This window comes from Dipteris shenzhenensis, chromosome 14 (assembly GCF_047967505.1).
Source record: "Dipteris shenzhenensis isolate YYH24624 ecotype China chromosome 14, Dip_SZ_1.0, whole genome shotgun sequence".
NCBI lineage: Eukaryota > Viridiplantae > Streptophyta > Polypodiopsida > Gleicheniales > Dipteridaceae > Dipteris > Dipteris shenzhenensis.
The window spans coordinates 17,071,540-17,087,001 of record NC_141609.1 but is presented as its reverse complement, the minus strand read 5'-3'; the positions used below and the strand labels follow the sequence as shown (position 1 = coordinate 17,087,001).

Genomic DNA, 15,462 nt, shown 5'->3' with positions numbered 1-15,462 from the left:
GTCTTTTTGGGTTTCTTTTGAGTTGGGATAATTGCTTCCATTGATCGTGAGAGATTCTGAAACAATCAGTTGGGCTACTACTTCGAAAAAAGCTTGAATGGGACATGGGTACACATGATACATTCATGGGAATTGATTCAATGTCAAATCATTATTTCTTTTAGATTTTTTATTCTTTTTCCTATGATGTTGTATTGCTAGTGAAATCCAAAAGTTATATGACTTGTTGGAAGACAAACCACAACATAAGCTAAGAAATTATTATTATGATTGGGATATTGGAAAAGTATTTTGAAAGATGGATATGGGAATTCCTAAGCTTAAATACTATGTTAACTTTTTAAGATACTGTGATTTATAGATTTTAAAGCTAAAAAATGTGAGGCATATCTAAATGCACATGACAATTTTCAAAGTAAAAAAGTGTTGAAATTGATAAACCTATTTTGAATCCGAAATTGAAATGTTATCATGGATCTAAAGAAAGATAAGACATCCAATGAGGGAGCGAAATGAGTAATAATCTCTTATTATATATGTTATTCATTTTGTTATTTTATTGCATCTTATTCTATACTAGATGATACCTCTATATATGGATTTTTTAAAATTTAACATAAGATACCACTTTATACTTGCCTCACTAGAGATTAATATTGCTTTTGGAAAATTCGCACGTGTTTTTTTAAACTAAAAGTTCTCAAGTGGTGAAATATACTTTCAAGCTAAAACTTTATATCCTAGAGTAAAATACCATTATTTTGCTATAGTGCATTCTTATATAAATCTTAGATGTATTGTACACATTAATAAAGAATTTAATAACTATTGTTTATTAAATCCATCTTGACCACATATGCTTTACTCGTAGAGGGAGTGCACTCGAGCATTCATGCTCTCTTGTTTTTGGCCTGGCCTTTAGGGAAGGTCTTAGTGACGCTTCATTTTAAAAGCTAAAATTAGTTACTGAGATTTTATTTAATGCATCCACAAGAAAACTAAAGTAAGGGCTTCCTTTGAATGTTTATGACACTAGGGACTTCCTTTAAATGTTTTTTACCTTTAGAGGGCAAGTCTGATTTCTTAATTCATTTTTTTCCCCTTGTTCACATGTGTAAAATATCAAAATCACATACCACTCGAGTGAGTCCTCTAATGAAAATCACATACCACTCCTTGAGTCCTTTAAAGAGGGACATACCAATCCTTTTTTTTTGGCAGAAAAAAGAAACAAGTGAGTACAAGTACTCATGAGCACTACCTTCAAATTGGCTTTGTCAAAGGAAAACAATTGTCAAGATGAATGAATGATTAATTTGCAACACTTGTGATGGAAGCTCGTGTATAGGAAAGTTTGGATGATTTGCAAATTGTGTGTGTGTGTGTGTGTGTGTGTGTGAGAGAGAGAGAGAGAGAGAGAGAGTTCTTAAAGAAAGAAAGTGTGTTTGAGAGAGAGCAAGAACCAAAATAGAAGGGGTCACTTGGCAAGAAAGTGTGTGGGACACTTTTTAACAAAAATGTTACTCGAGCGCCCCTTGGAAGCAGTGCTACAAAGGAATGCTACTACATTATATTATATTATATCAAAAGCAAAAACTAAGTGTAGGACTCTCTCAACCTTGAGAGACAAGAACATTCTCCATAACTTAGCGGTAGAGGTGGCGTGCTTTCATGCTTAGCTGGTTGCAAAAGCCAACATTATTCCGTATAAACAAGGAGTGGTATGTGTAGAGGCAGCGCGTGCTTCCATATGCAAAATCTGAAAATTACACACGACTCCTTAGGGGCGGACCTCTGAAAAGCTCAAGAAAGAAAGTGCATGGAGCTGGCGATTTCGAGAGTAGTACTTACTTATACGGTGTGCATGGCACACGAAACGGACGGCTCGATCGGCAGTCCATCAACGGTCAGGGACGTGCCAGCGTCTCCATCCCTCTCGACGTAAATGGAAACACTTCCAAACACACTCACCTTGCCTCGTCTCCAGTTGAACTTGCCCTTCCGCCGTATGCTGGTTGCTGTAGCCCGCCTTTTTTCGCTCTCAAGCGGCTGCCGTCTCCATGGCTCCCAAATCAGCTGCTTCCAAAGCCTCGGATGAGCAGGTTGCCTCTAAAGCCCCCAAAGGTGGTGACGAACAGCGTGCCTCCAAGACCACTCCCAAAGGTGAGAAGAAGCCTCCCGGCCGTCCTCCCAAAGGTGAGAAACAGCCTGCCTCTAAAGAATCCGCAGCAGCAGCCCCAGCGGGTAAGGCTGGACAGAAGAGGAGGCCTCGCAGCCGGCGCAAGCGCGAAACCTACAAGGCCTACATCTACAGGGTGCTCAAGCAGGTGCACCCCGAGCTGGGGATATCCTCCAAGGCTATGGAGATCATGAACTCGTTCATCATGGACTTGTTTGAGAAAATCGCAGGGGAGGCGGCTCGGTTGGCTCGGTACACCAAGAGGAACACTATAACCTCACGGGAGATTCAAACGGCGGTGAAGTTGCTGCTTCCCGGGGAATTAGCCAAGCATGCAGTTTCAGAAGGCACCAAGGCTGTTACGAAATTCACAAGTGCCTGAGTTCAGCGTTTTTGCGTCCAGAATGTCTAGATAGCTCTCGACACGATCTCAATAGGTTGGCAGTAGTTTCTGTTCACTTTTTGTAGGCGTAGTCTCTCTCTCTCTCCCCCCCCCCCCCCCCCCCACCCCCCCCCCGCGGGGGGTTCGTGGTGGTTCTTTCCTTCTGCAGCAGCGGGCCATTTTTCGCACTTGTGCTCTTTAATTTGGGCCTCGCTTGTACAGAGCTGCATCATTACAGTGTCCGGCTCCATTTGTAAACAGTTTCGTGTACATCTCGTCACTTTGTTAACATTTTTTCGACTCACAGGTTATGGTTGTTTTTCAATCAGCTTTGGATGCTCCAAAAATATGGGGGTCAATGTATAGTCTCCTAAATTCTCTACGTTAAGAGTTTTTAAGTTTCTTCGATGCGCAGGGATGGTTCTAACGTGTTCCTGTACGCACAAGAGAACGGAATGCCCTTGAAAGCATCGTCCTTGTCAAACTGCAAGCCTCAAGGCGATACAAGTTCAGCAAATCTTGTCAAGGGGTATGTTTACTTTGTTACCAGCGTGTGGTTATTTGAGTGAGCTTTTTCTAGGGTAACCCTGATACCCCAAAGTGCCCTGCAATTGCTGCAGGTATAGTCTCTGTTATCATGATTGTGATTAATAGTGCGGGTTTTGAGCATTGCACTAACGTTCCTCTTTGGGCTCTCTCTCCACAAGTTTTGTAAAACCCGCGTGGGTCTTGGTGGTTGAGGCTCTGGTTCATGTCGTGGTGTGTGTGTGTTCGTTCCCTGCAGATAAGCCTGTTAAGGCTTCTTGGCATTGTTGCTACGAAGTAAAAAACTCCTCTCTCTCGTGTATAAGCCATGCTTCCCCACCAAGTTTTGTAAAACCCGCGTGGGTCTTGGTGGTTGAGGCTCTGGTTCATGTCGTGGTGTGTGTGTGTGTTCGTTCCCTGCGGATAAGCCTGTTAAGGCTTCTTGGCATTGTTGAAACAAAGTAAAAAACTCCCCTCTCTCTCTCTCTCTCTCTCTCCCCCCCCCCCCCCCTTCCCTCCCCGCCTCCCCCTTCTTACAGGTTTGCTTTCCAATTGTTTACGTGTTAGATTTAAAAAACATATTATTCATCTTGTAGTTTTGGATACAATATTTCAATATTAAAAAAGTGCTATGGGAAACCAAATAATTAAAAATTTTATCATGTAGCTTAATAATTTCCAAATGTATTTGTGAGGGGTAGTTCAAAAGTTTCATGGTGTAATTTCGTTAATTAGAAAGTGATGTCAACCACATTATGATGGGAATTTTTGTTTAAAAGTGGGAGCTTTGATGATCTCATATCTTGGCATGCTTATTTTTCCAACACCTACACGCATTGTCTCACGATATCTCCCCAGAAGCGAATACATAAATATGCATAACTTGGTAGACTTCACAAATGATGCACGATATTATTCGATGTCTTGGGTAGATCTTTTGAACCTTATCTAATGCGCTAAATGATTTCTACCTCGGGGGGGTCACTATGTATAAACCCTCTATATCACGTGCGTTCGAGGCCTATATTTAAAGTCCCTTATCTGTAAAAAATTTTATTAATAAAATGTACCCTTTTTCTATACAAATCTGTAAATTTTTTCCAAAACTATTTTAAATAATCCCTTATGTATATTTATTTTTGTAAATTTTAGAAATAAAAAAAATCCTTCTGTTGAACTCACGTGACCCCGCCCGAGATTTCTACATACACAAGTTCTCACGGTCCTACATTGTGCTACTAATCAACACTCTCCCATGCACATGCACATCCTCAATTGTTGCTCGCTCTATGACGTTTTCTTGAATTAAGACAATGGATAGCAAAACTACAGTTTGATGTCTATGATGTGACTGCATCTTGGGTAGATCCTTTGAACCGTATTCAATGTGCTAAATACTTTCTACATACACAAGCTCTCATGGCCCTACATTGCGCTACCGATTAACATTCTCCCATGCACATGCATATCCTTAATTGTTGCTCGCTCTATGATTTTTTCTTGAATTAAGACAATGGATAGCAAAATTATAGTTTGATGTGTACGATGTGACTAATGAGTTGCCCCACCGTGGATTGTTTTTGTGATGAGTGGAGCGCAATGCTTGGCATTAACTCAAACCTTTCATTCCTTCAAATTATATTATTCTTACTATTAAGTGTAATAATATTTTTTTATGTTGCTTTGTCATATTTTATACTTCTTATGAAGTAGAAAGCTAGTCATTGAAAGTCACACATCACAAAGGGCATTCTAGAGACCTGTGTTTCCCTATGAGAAATTGGGGAGGTTGTGTAGGTGAGTGCTTAGGTTAAGTTTGTGTTATAAGTTATATGACTAAGTAGAGGGCGCACCTCTGAAGTCTCATCTTTTTTCAACCACACTATGCCGTTTCTATGGTTCTCTCTTTGTTAGCACTACCCCACAAGCGAGCTCACAAGGGGCAGACTATAGCAAGAAGGAACATGCTATTTTTGTTACCCATTGAAAGCGGACATCTAGTGAATCGAACATGAGAAAAGGAGAGTTTCCTCCCCTAAAGCTTTGTTGGTCGATCCCTTCTTAAAACTACAAGCTTCCTTTCAGTCATCTCTCCAGTCTTGCCTCGCCCCTTATATCTCCCTCCGCTCCCTTCTCGCCCTATCTCCCTCTTTTGCGAGAGGTGCTCTTGTTTGCGTCATCGTAAGGACTTTTTCCCCTTGCAAGAGGGTTCTGGTGCGTAGCGGTGTAGGGGTAGACTATAGCAAGAAGGAACATGCTATTTTTGTTACCCATCGAAAGTGGACATCTAGTGAATTGAACAAGAGGAAAGGAGAGTTTCCTCCCCTAAAGCTTCGTTGGTCGATCCCTTCTTAAAACTACAAGCTTCCTTTCAGTCATCTCTCCAGTCTTGCCTCGCCCCTTATATCTCCCTCCTCTCCCTTCTCGCCCTATCTCCCTCTTTTGAGAGAGGTGCTCTTGTTTGTGTCATCGTAAGGACTTTTTCCCCTTGCAAGAGGGTGTTGGTGCGTAGCAGCCATTTGTGGGGAATAACCATTTGGAGGAAAAATTGGGATTGGTTTAGGTTGTTTTAGGGACTTTTGAGAATTTATGATGCTTTGGGACTTGAGTTTTTTTTTTGGGGGGCAGGGAAGATCATACAATTCGGGGTCCACTGGAAGGAGGATAAGGGATGCTAAGAGAGAGGATGAGGACAAGCGGGGAGTTACTTTTTTGGAGGGAAGAGCATACGTAATTTGGGGCCCACTAGAAGGACAACAAGGGCACTAAGAGAGTGGGGAGATGGGCACAAGTGGGGAGGTGTAGAAACTCAAGAAGGGGGCGGCAGAGTTCTACACCAAAGCCGCTCATTTTAGTAGGGCCTACCCCAAATAGTTTCCACATACATAGTAGTAGCCCAACTAGCAAGAAGCACAATAGTCCTCCACATCCCCCACTCAGCTAAACACATTAGCTTCTATTTGTGTAGTGCCACTTTAGCTTCTACACAATACCACACCATCAACATGCATGTTGCACATTAATGCATTGATACATCAATGCCATGACATTTTGTTGTTCTTTATTTTAAGCAACATAAACTTATAAAAATTGTCACTTTATTTTCTACGCACGCCATTTAGACTTCTCGAAGGGTTATCTAACATATAAGTCACCATGTGCATTCAAATGAAGGGGCTTTTTCATTCAAAAATTTATGCTAAATTTAAAGGCATACATTTATAGAAGGGATTTTAAAAGCAATTTATTAAAAAAACATGTAAGTTCATAAAGAAAGAGGGGTCATTTAATTCATGAAAATATTATTAGAAAGTGTGTTTTAAATACCCTCTAAACGCTCGTTATACATAGGGTTTCTTTTTAGGTGCACCCCCCGAGTTGTTAATAGGCTAGCATACCATATGTCAATTTGAGATCAATTGTATGAAATCTAATATTACAAAGATATTTGTACATCGTAATCATGACCTTTCAATTAAAGATACTTGTACATCCTAGTGAGATCCTAGTCAAAGATACCTGTGCATCCTAGTCATGATGGACTTTTAGTTAAAGTGGCAAGGATGTGCCAAAAGAGTTTGCTTCTTATGCCAAAAACACACCCCATTTAGATGCCCCATATTGATCATTTAGTAGGACATTTTTAACCGAATTCGCTCTCTTCACATGGTGGTTTCACATGCTAAAATAACATATTATGCATGCCATTTTTATGCCATTATAGCCATTTGTTAATGTCGTTACATTGGGTTGTATCATGAGTTCATTTATTATTACTTTCTGTAGCAAATTTTTAGCATACATTCATGACCATACCTTGGTCCTTTGGCATCAACGTCACGGTGTATCTTCATTGACGCCTTCAAGATATTATATGCCACACTTGTAAATCCATTATGGCTACTTTTAGATTATTTCAAAAAATTATAACTCTTACTAATAGTTTCTAGCAACATATATAATATTTCTATCAATACTTGTAACATGTGACAAATATGGATTCTTGCACTGAATAAAAAAGTTTTTAGTTTTTCTGCTTTGCCAAACTTTTTGATTCAATGCAAGAATCAATATTTGTCACATAACTGAAATCACCAATATGACACCACTTACGTTGTGACAAAAAACCTCTTGTCTATTGGCGAGATGACTGAAAGAGACATGAACTTATTCTCCAATAGTTTTGGTTGCATAATCAGAGAGTTGAAACAAATCCATAGGCAAAAAGTGTAAATATTTGAAGCCATAGGCAAAAATGGTAAATATTTGAAGAATAAAATTTCTTCATCAGTGCTTGTCCAAAGGCCTTGACAACGTACAAGTCCCAAGATGCTTATATGTAATCTATCAAGAGGGAGTGCAAGATACCTTGGCAATTTTTCTTGAAACTATCTCTCAAGAGAGAGTGCAAGCTACCTTGGCAATGCACGGAGAGCTAAGTGTTGAACTTTCGCTCGACAAGAGGAAATAAGGAGGAGCCAAGTTCTAGATCTCTACCCACCAAGAAAGGAAAAAATATGAAACAAGAGGAGCTAAGTTAAAAATCTCCTTGAACATAACTTGGGATGGAAAATTTTGCAATGATTGTGATGGCTCCTGTGAACAACATCAAAATGTAAATTGTGTAATATATCATTGCCTAAGTCGTGAATAGAGTAATTGTGCCTCCCCACTATGCTAAAACTTTTGGTAAGGACAGAGTGTAGGGAGATCCAAGTGCTGAACCTCCAGCAAGAAGGGATATTAGGAGCCAAGTTGCTCAGGTTGTGGATCTCCACCCAAAAACAAGGACAAAAAGAAGATGCACCCCTTGAACATAGCAAGATGGCAAAAACATACAATCATTATGATGGATCCTATGACCACTGCGATGATTACAATGATGGGGATATATAATTTGTACCTATTTTGAATTTAATATCCAAATACATACTCTGTTAATATAGTACAAGATCAGTACTATCGAATTTATATGTCATTTTTGTCCACTCTCATTGGTTCACTCTTAACACGTGACTTCACACACACACACACACACACACACACACACACACACACATACACATACATACATACATACATACATACATACATACATACATACATACATACATACATACATACATACATACATATATATATATATATATATATATATATATACATTTCACTTGTCATCTTGATGTTTGTTTTATGGTGTATCAAAACTTCAATCTTGATACCAATGAATATTGATCTATTATTTATTTTCAATAATTTCATACTTCATGTTCATTTGGGTATTAAGCACTTGCCTTGTAGCTAGCCTTCTTCTTATTTAGATTTTGGAATTTTAATTTTGAGATGTGACTACAAATTAAAGTGCATTGTTTCTATACTATAATCATTAATGTTAAAGAACTCTGGCTTGAGGGTAGATCTTGATGATGTGCCAAGTCTTACTCATTATAACCTGATACATTGCATCATGATGTAGCTTTCACACAGGATGCATGAGGAAACTAATGCCTGCTCCCTATGGGCTAGGTTAGATGACACCCAATCTCGTGGTTTCTAGTCATTTGCTATAATGTCTGCTCCCTATGAGCTAGGGTAGATGACATCTAGCCTCGTGGTTTCTAGTCATTTGCTACCCAGTCGATGGTTTTAGTAACACCTAGCCCAGTGGTTTTTGATCATTTAACAATTGTCTAGCTAAGTGTTTACATCCAGTTTGAAGACCCTTTTATCCTTCTTTCCTCTAGGCACAACTTGGATTTGAAACTTAATAGCTCTAACAAGATGAGAGTAGACAAACATCTTATCTAATAGTCTATATCAGTGACCTTTCTCGGATGTCTTATCATACCAAATACCTCCATCTACTATTTTTCACTTTTCATAGGTTTGTCCCTAATTATCCAAGTTACCTCCTTTGGTTCGTGGGAAGCTTAAGTAGTTGCACTTTCAAATGACTAATCTCTTCCATATATGTGTAGGACACGAACCATATATGGAAGAGACTGGTCATTTGAAAGTGATTTGCTTTCCTCGACCCACAATCTGGATTTCCTCGACCTGCAATCCAATCCCTGTCCCTTGAATAGGATTTTTAGCTCTCTTGTCTCACATCCTCTATCTTCTTCTCTTGCAAGCCATGGCGAGCTGGATATTGCCATTGATGCCATGGCCACGATCAGTCTAGAATAGACCCAGAGAAGCTAGCTTGTGAGGCAAGCAAAGAAAACTTACCCGAAAGAAGACAATGCCTTGAACCAAAGTCTTCGCAAGGTCACATCGAGGTGCATGCGGGTTACAAGGTGTTTGCAGGGTGTGGGGGTAGGTTGCAAGTACTTAATATTCTAAGATTTGACAGGCAAGAGGGGTGAAATTTTGAAATTCGTGGAAGAAGCAAAATTTTCAGATGCTGGGTTTCCCCCCTTCGATGATACATGTCAACAGAGTTGGATATCCCAACAAGTGCAATGTGGCCTAAAATGCTTCAAAAAACAAAAGGACAAAGGGCACACTATTGGGTTTTATGCAATGTATTATGAAATGCGATTACCTTTGGCATGCTTATGAGCCATATAGCAAGCAAGTGCATGGAAAAAGAAACTGTTCAAAATTGTAAAATTATAGTGTTGGATTTATTAAAAGATCTTTATTGCACATTTTCAACTTGTTCTATTTTAGGGTGAATCTAGATACCAATATCAACAACTATCAATGTTTTAAGACCACCATGCAGTAGTACCACTATTTTGGATTCCAAATTTTCAATCCGTTTTGGTTTTCAACAAATTTTAAAAAAAGTTATGGAGCATGCCCTCAAATGGGTGTGCATCACTTTAGCACAATATTGGAGGCCCATTAACCCATGCCTAATGTTCTCATTTAGGTGTGTCCTTGGGTTGAGGAGAAGCTCGTGTATTGTACTTTTGAATGATTACTTGGTTGCATGTATGTAAAGAATAAAATTTTGATGTTTTTGAATAAATTGTTATATCCTATGGTCATTAGGATGCATGCTTCACATGCAACATAGCACTTGTAATGCTTTAATGGTATCATTCCAAATACTTATTCCATAAATTTTTGGGTCTCATTTATCAAGTTTGGAAGGTGTACTACAACTTGAAGACAAAGTTTGCCGACTTCCGTTGAGCAATGTATAAGTTATGGATCATGCAAGATACCTATATATAGAAAATTCCTTGAACCTCACCAAAAATGGCTACACCCAAGCAAACAATGAACCCTCCCTCCCTCCTCCACGCCTGATCCTCCTAGCTCCTCCTTCCCTCCCCTTCCCTCCTCCACGCTTGCTCCTTTGCCCCCCTCCCTCTTGCTCCTCCCTCCTCCCTTTCTCCTCCTCCACGCCTACTCCTCCTCGCCCTCCACACCTACTGGTTCTCCCCCCTTCCCTCCTCCTTCATGCCTGCTGGTCCTCCCTCCTCCATCGCTCCTCTACTACTGGTCCTCCCTCCTCCATCCCTCCTCCTCCTCGCCCTCCCCATTCCTACGTGCTCCTCCTTCAAGTGCTTCTCCACACCTTCTCCTTCTCTACACTCCTTTATTCATGGCACCATTCGAGGACATCTCCAACAAGTACCAAGTTCAATTAGAGTTAGAGGCTGAATATGTAAGCACATCTAGTTTGGTATTGAGGGGAGCTTCCAAGATCCACAGTCTTTGTTTGCAAGGAAAGAAGCATCTCAACCTTTGGGTAGAAGGATCCTTGTATCCTTAGATTATGCCAACAAAAAGATCCCTCCTTTTCATAAAAAGCATGAGCTAGTTTGGTTTGTTGGAAATGGATATGCGGGCTTGCTTGGTTATTGCAATCAGTTAAACAATGCTTGGAAAATGGCTATGTAAGTAAGTGAGATGCACAGAGCCAAAGCAAAGTAGCTAGCACATTTAGGAAATAGCACCATTGTTGCAATGCATAACTCTATGCAGAAACTTTATAGGCAAAACAAATATTTTCATGATAAAGCCAAAGCATTGGACTTAGAGCGAAATGCATTGGACTTGGAGTGACAACAATTACAAGAGTCACTCTGTAAGCTAGTTGAAACCAAAAAAGTATTGGAAAGATCTAAATACAATCAAGTTCAACGAGCCGTAAAGAAGGAACAAGAGAAGGAAGAAGAACGAGTGCAAAAGATGAAAGAAACACCTTTGGGATTGAAGGATAGGAAAAGAAGGTACTTCCATAACATGGATGCATTGGCACCCACTGGTGGTGCTAGGAAGAGGAGAATCCGGGCTACAAGGTTAGTTATCAAATGCTCCAATGAAATTACACTCTTTTGTGATACACTGTATGTGACTAAGTTTTGCTTATGTTCTTCTTTAGGTACTTCATGGAAGATGTGATGGGAAGAACGAACGGGGATGATATTGACTGCTCATATGCTCTAGCCATGTCATTGAAGTCAAGCAATGTCATTGGGATACTAAGGGACCCAAGACACAAGCACCTACGTGTGCAAGTTGCTAAAGACTCTAGGGACATTATGGACGCAAAGGAGATGCTTGTAGCTTGTGATACTACCGGTGTAAGTTGTGAAGCTTAGACATTTGTTTTCAAAATTTTCAAGTCTGCTATTTTGGGGAAGTATAAGAACTATACGGTGCCCCTACCAACACCTTGGTCTGTGAGACGGACACGGTGAGAAGAAAACCAACGTTCCATAGAAATTCTTGGAGGGTACCATTGCGTAGGGGGCACAATGACCTGGAAGAGTAAAAAGAAATCTAGTTTTTGCAAACCTTTGCGATGATGAATGCTTTCAATAATGTCTACTTATAGATGTTCAAAAACTGCAACAAGCAATGGTCAAATTCTATGGCATGAGAGAAGATGGTAAGAGGAAATCCATTACAACATTGCACTTTACTTAGTTCATTTCTTATATCGTGTTTATCCTAACGATTTCTATCTTTCGTTGTACAGAAAGCAATGGCAAGCTCATATTTGTCATCAAAATGGATGAAGCTCAATTGGTGAGTGAGCATCTACATTATGAATAAAGGCTTATCCTTTGTTCAAGGGAGCGAGGAAGTAGAGCAAGATTTCTCAGTGCGATCAGAGAAAGGTATATGGTGGCTTGCAGCATTTGAGACTCTAAAAGAGTGCCATGAGACATTGAAGTGGGTTCTAGATAGAACATGAATCCCATAAACAATCTGAAGACAAGAGGAAGGGAAAACAATGATAGTAGATTGCCATGGAACATTTCGTGTTGAATGGCATCTTGCTGGTGATTTGAAAACCCTCAAGTGCTTGCATGGTTGTGATACATGGGCAAATGCAATTTGGAGGATTAGATTACAAGTGCATCCATGCATGTGTCAACGATTGCGTTTTGTTTCGTGGACTACATAAGGATGCAAGAGAGTGTCCTACTTGTGAGAGGCAAGATATAGAGCAGATCTCAAAACTTTGGACGTGCCTCGTAAGGTTCTGCGACATTTTCCCATAATCCCTCGCATCCAACATATGTTCAAGTGCAAATCTATTGCAGAGCTCATGTTATGGCATTCCTCCCATCGATCAACCGATGGCAAGTGGAGAACTTCCGCGGAATCTCCTGCGTGGAAGCATATTGAAGACACATGGCCAAGCTTCAAGGAAGAACCTAGGAGCTTGAGACTTGGATTGGCTATGGGCGGTGTGAACCCATTTGGTCTCAAAAGCACCTCTTATAGTGTATGGCCAGTGATATTGGTGAATTATAATCTTCCAACCTCTATGGCTATTAAGAAAGGACATGTTCTGCTGTCTTTTCTAATTCTAGGGAAACATAAAGTCAAAAATCCTAATGTTTATTTGGAGCCTTTGATTGACAAGCTAGAGATACTTTGGAGAGGTATCGAGGTGCATGATGTGAGCAGGCCTCCCTCGTCACGAGACTTCAACTGCGAAGCAGTCTTGATATGGACGATGCATGACTTCCCAGGCTTTGGCGAGTGCTCAAGTAACCATTGCACTTCTAATTATGAATAGGCAAAGGATGTGGCACCCTAAACCCACCTTCAACTCTTAATTGCGTCTATTGTTCAGGTCTCACTACATTGGGTTACCATGCATGTCTTGTTTGTGGTCCTTCGCTAGTTGCCTCATGGGAGACGCATTGAATAAGGTCATCTATGAGAATCACCATCGATTTCTCCCACCTGATCATCCTAGATATGTTGCTCCTTGGAATGAAGTCCTCCCACAATCACTCACCGCGGGAGATTGGATGAGAATTTGGGATGGTTCCATGACGACTCCACCACTTGGCATGAGCCGGTAAGGGTTTGTAACTATTGTGTGCTATATTGGCTGGAAATAAAGATTGCCCGCTAACACCAACTTTTGTTTAGATACTCCATCTTTTATCGTTTACCATATTGGTCCCACCTCAAGATCAATCACTTGCTTGATCCCATGCATATCTTCAAGAATGTGGCATCTACCATTTGGGAGCATTTGAATGGGACACGAGATTCCGCAGGCATAAGGGAGGATCTACGTACCACAGGGAGGATGCGTGAAGCTTGGCCACAAGAGAGACCAAATGGGCGTGTTTTTTTACCTCGTGCACCGTGGATGTTATCAAAGCTAAAGATGGCGACGGTGAAGCGCGCTATTACTACAATTCGTACTCCCACTGGATGCATGAGGTGTTTGAAGGGAGCCTTTACAAAGAGCAAGAAAAGAGGTGGAGAGCAATTATATGGCTTGAAATCTCATGATTGGCACAAGATGCTCCAAGTAAGTATTTTATGTGCATAATATCTTTTTCCTTTCAAATTTGTGAGTGAATAATTATAAGGAACTAAGAACTGGGTTCTAGTTCATGTATCACTTTGACCATGTAGGCATAGTGAATGGCTATAAATCCATCATATTTCAGCCTATCCACAGGATACCTAGCTTTGGTTGCGCAAAATAGACTCACTACCAGGTGCTCTCAAAACATCCCTGGTCTTCCTTGCTCCAAGTGTAACAACAGAAGGAATACCCAACTCATCATCAAGGCTCTGTTCTGAGCCACTGGATTCACCATCCACATAAGAGTGACTTGCATTTACATCAACCATGGGATGACCTACTTTCTCTTTTCCTTTTTGTGATACTTGCATACCACTATCTGCATTGTATTGAGGAGATTCTCCTAATCTCAATCTACCTATCCATGGCGAAGTATGTGAACCACTGCTAGAGGACACTACAGGTCCACTAATATTTCGTGATTGCTGCTGTGAATTCTGTGCAGCATTACCATTTTGTGAATCTACATCATCAATCACATTTATTGGTTTATACCAGCTACTCATCTCATCAAAAACAACATCTGTGCTCACTATACACTTACGAGTAGAAGGGTTATAGCATTTATACCCTTTCTACTATAAAGAATAACCAATAAAGATGCACTTCTCAACTCTTGGATCCAACTTGGATCTCAACTCATCTGGCACATGAACATAGGCAATGCAACCAAAAACTTTCAAATGAGAAATATCTGGTTTCCTACCAGTATACCTCTCCTCTGCGTCATGACATGTATTGCTGCAGTGGGAGTCCTGTTCATTATGTAGACTGTTGTAGCAACTGCTTCAGCCCAATAATAATCTGGCAGGTCTTTTTCATTGAGCATGGCACGAGATACCTCTCCAATATGCCTATTTTTCCTTTCTGCAAGTCCATTTTCCTGTGGGGTATGTACCAGTATACCTCTCCTCTGGCGTCATGCCATGTATTGCTGTAGTGGGAGTCCTGTTCATTATGTAGACTGTTGTAGCAAATGCTTCAGACCAATAATAATCTGGCAGGTCTTTTTCATTGAGCATGGCACGAGATACCTCTCCAATATGGATGTTTTTTCTTTCTCCAAGTCCATTTTCCTGTGGGGTATGATTGCATGAATATTGTTGCTTTATGCCATGCTCCTGCAGGAAACTTGCAAACTCATTTGAGAGGTACTCTCCCCCTCCATCTAACCTTAGGCATTTTATTTGCAGGCATGTTTCTTTTTCAACCATAGCTTTAAAAGCTTTGAAATGCCCAAACACTTCACTTTTCTTTTTCATAAAATACACTAACGGCTACTCAGCCAAACACTAAGCCTACGCACCAAAAGTTTCAAACTTTTCTGCTGTAGTCATCAATAAAAGTGACAAAATAATGAAAGCCTCTAATAGATGCAATTTTAGTAGTTCACACATCAGAGTGGATTAATTCCAATGGCCTCTTACTCTCTTGAACATGTTAAGGAAATGGTTTCCTTGCTTGTTTTCCAAATTGACAAGCTTCACATATCTTATGCATTTCTGCAACCTTAACTTAGGCAATCCTGCAACAATATTTTGGGCCTGCATTAATTTAAGTCGCTAT

The 15,462-nt window shown here is 40.3% G+C and overlaps 1 protein-coding gene across 1 annotated transcript; it reads left to right on the top strand.

Moving 5' to 3' along the window:
* The first annotated feature begins 2,011 nt into the window (after positions 1–2,011).
* LOC147894271 (uncharacterized) lies at positions 2,012–2,661 on the top strand. Its single transcript, XM_087384413.1, has one exon. It carries the CDS (start codon positions 2,061–2,063, stop codon positions 2,559–2,561), a length of 501 nt encoding a protein of 166 aa, XP_087240539.1. The 5' UTR covers positions 2,012–2,060; the 3' UTR covers positions 2,562–2,661.
* Positions 2,662–15,462: the final 12,801 nt, after the last annotated feature.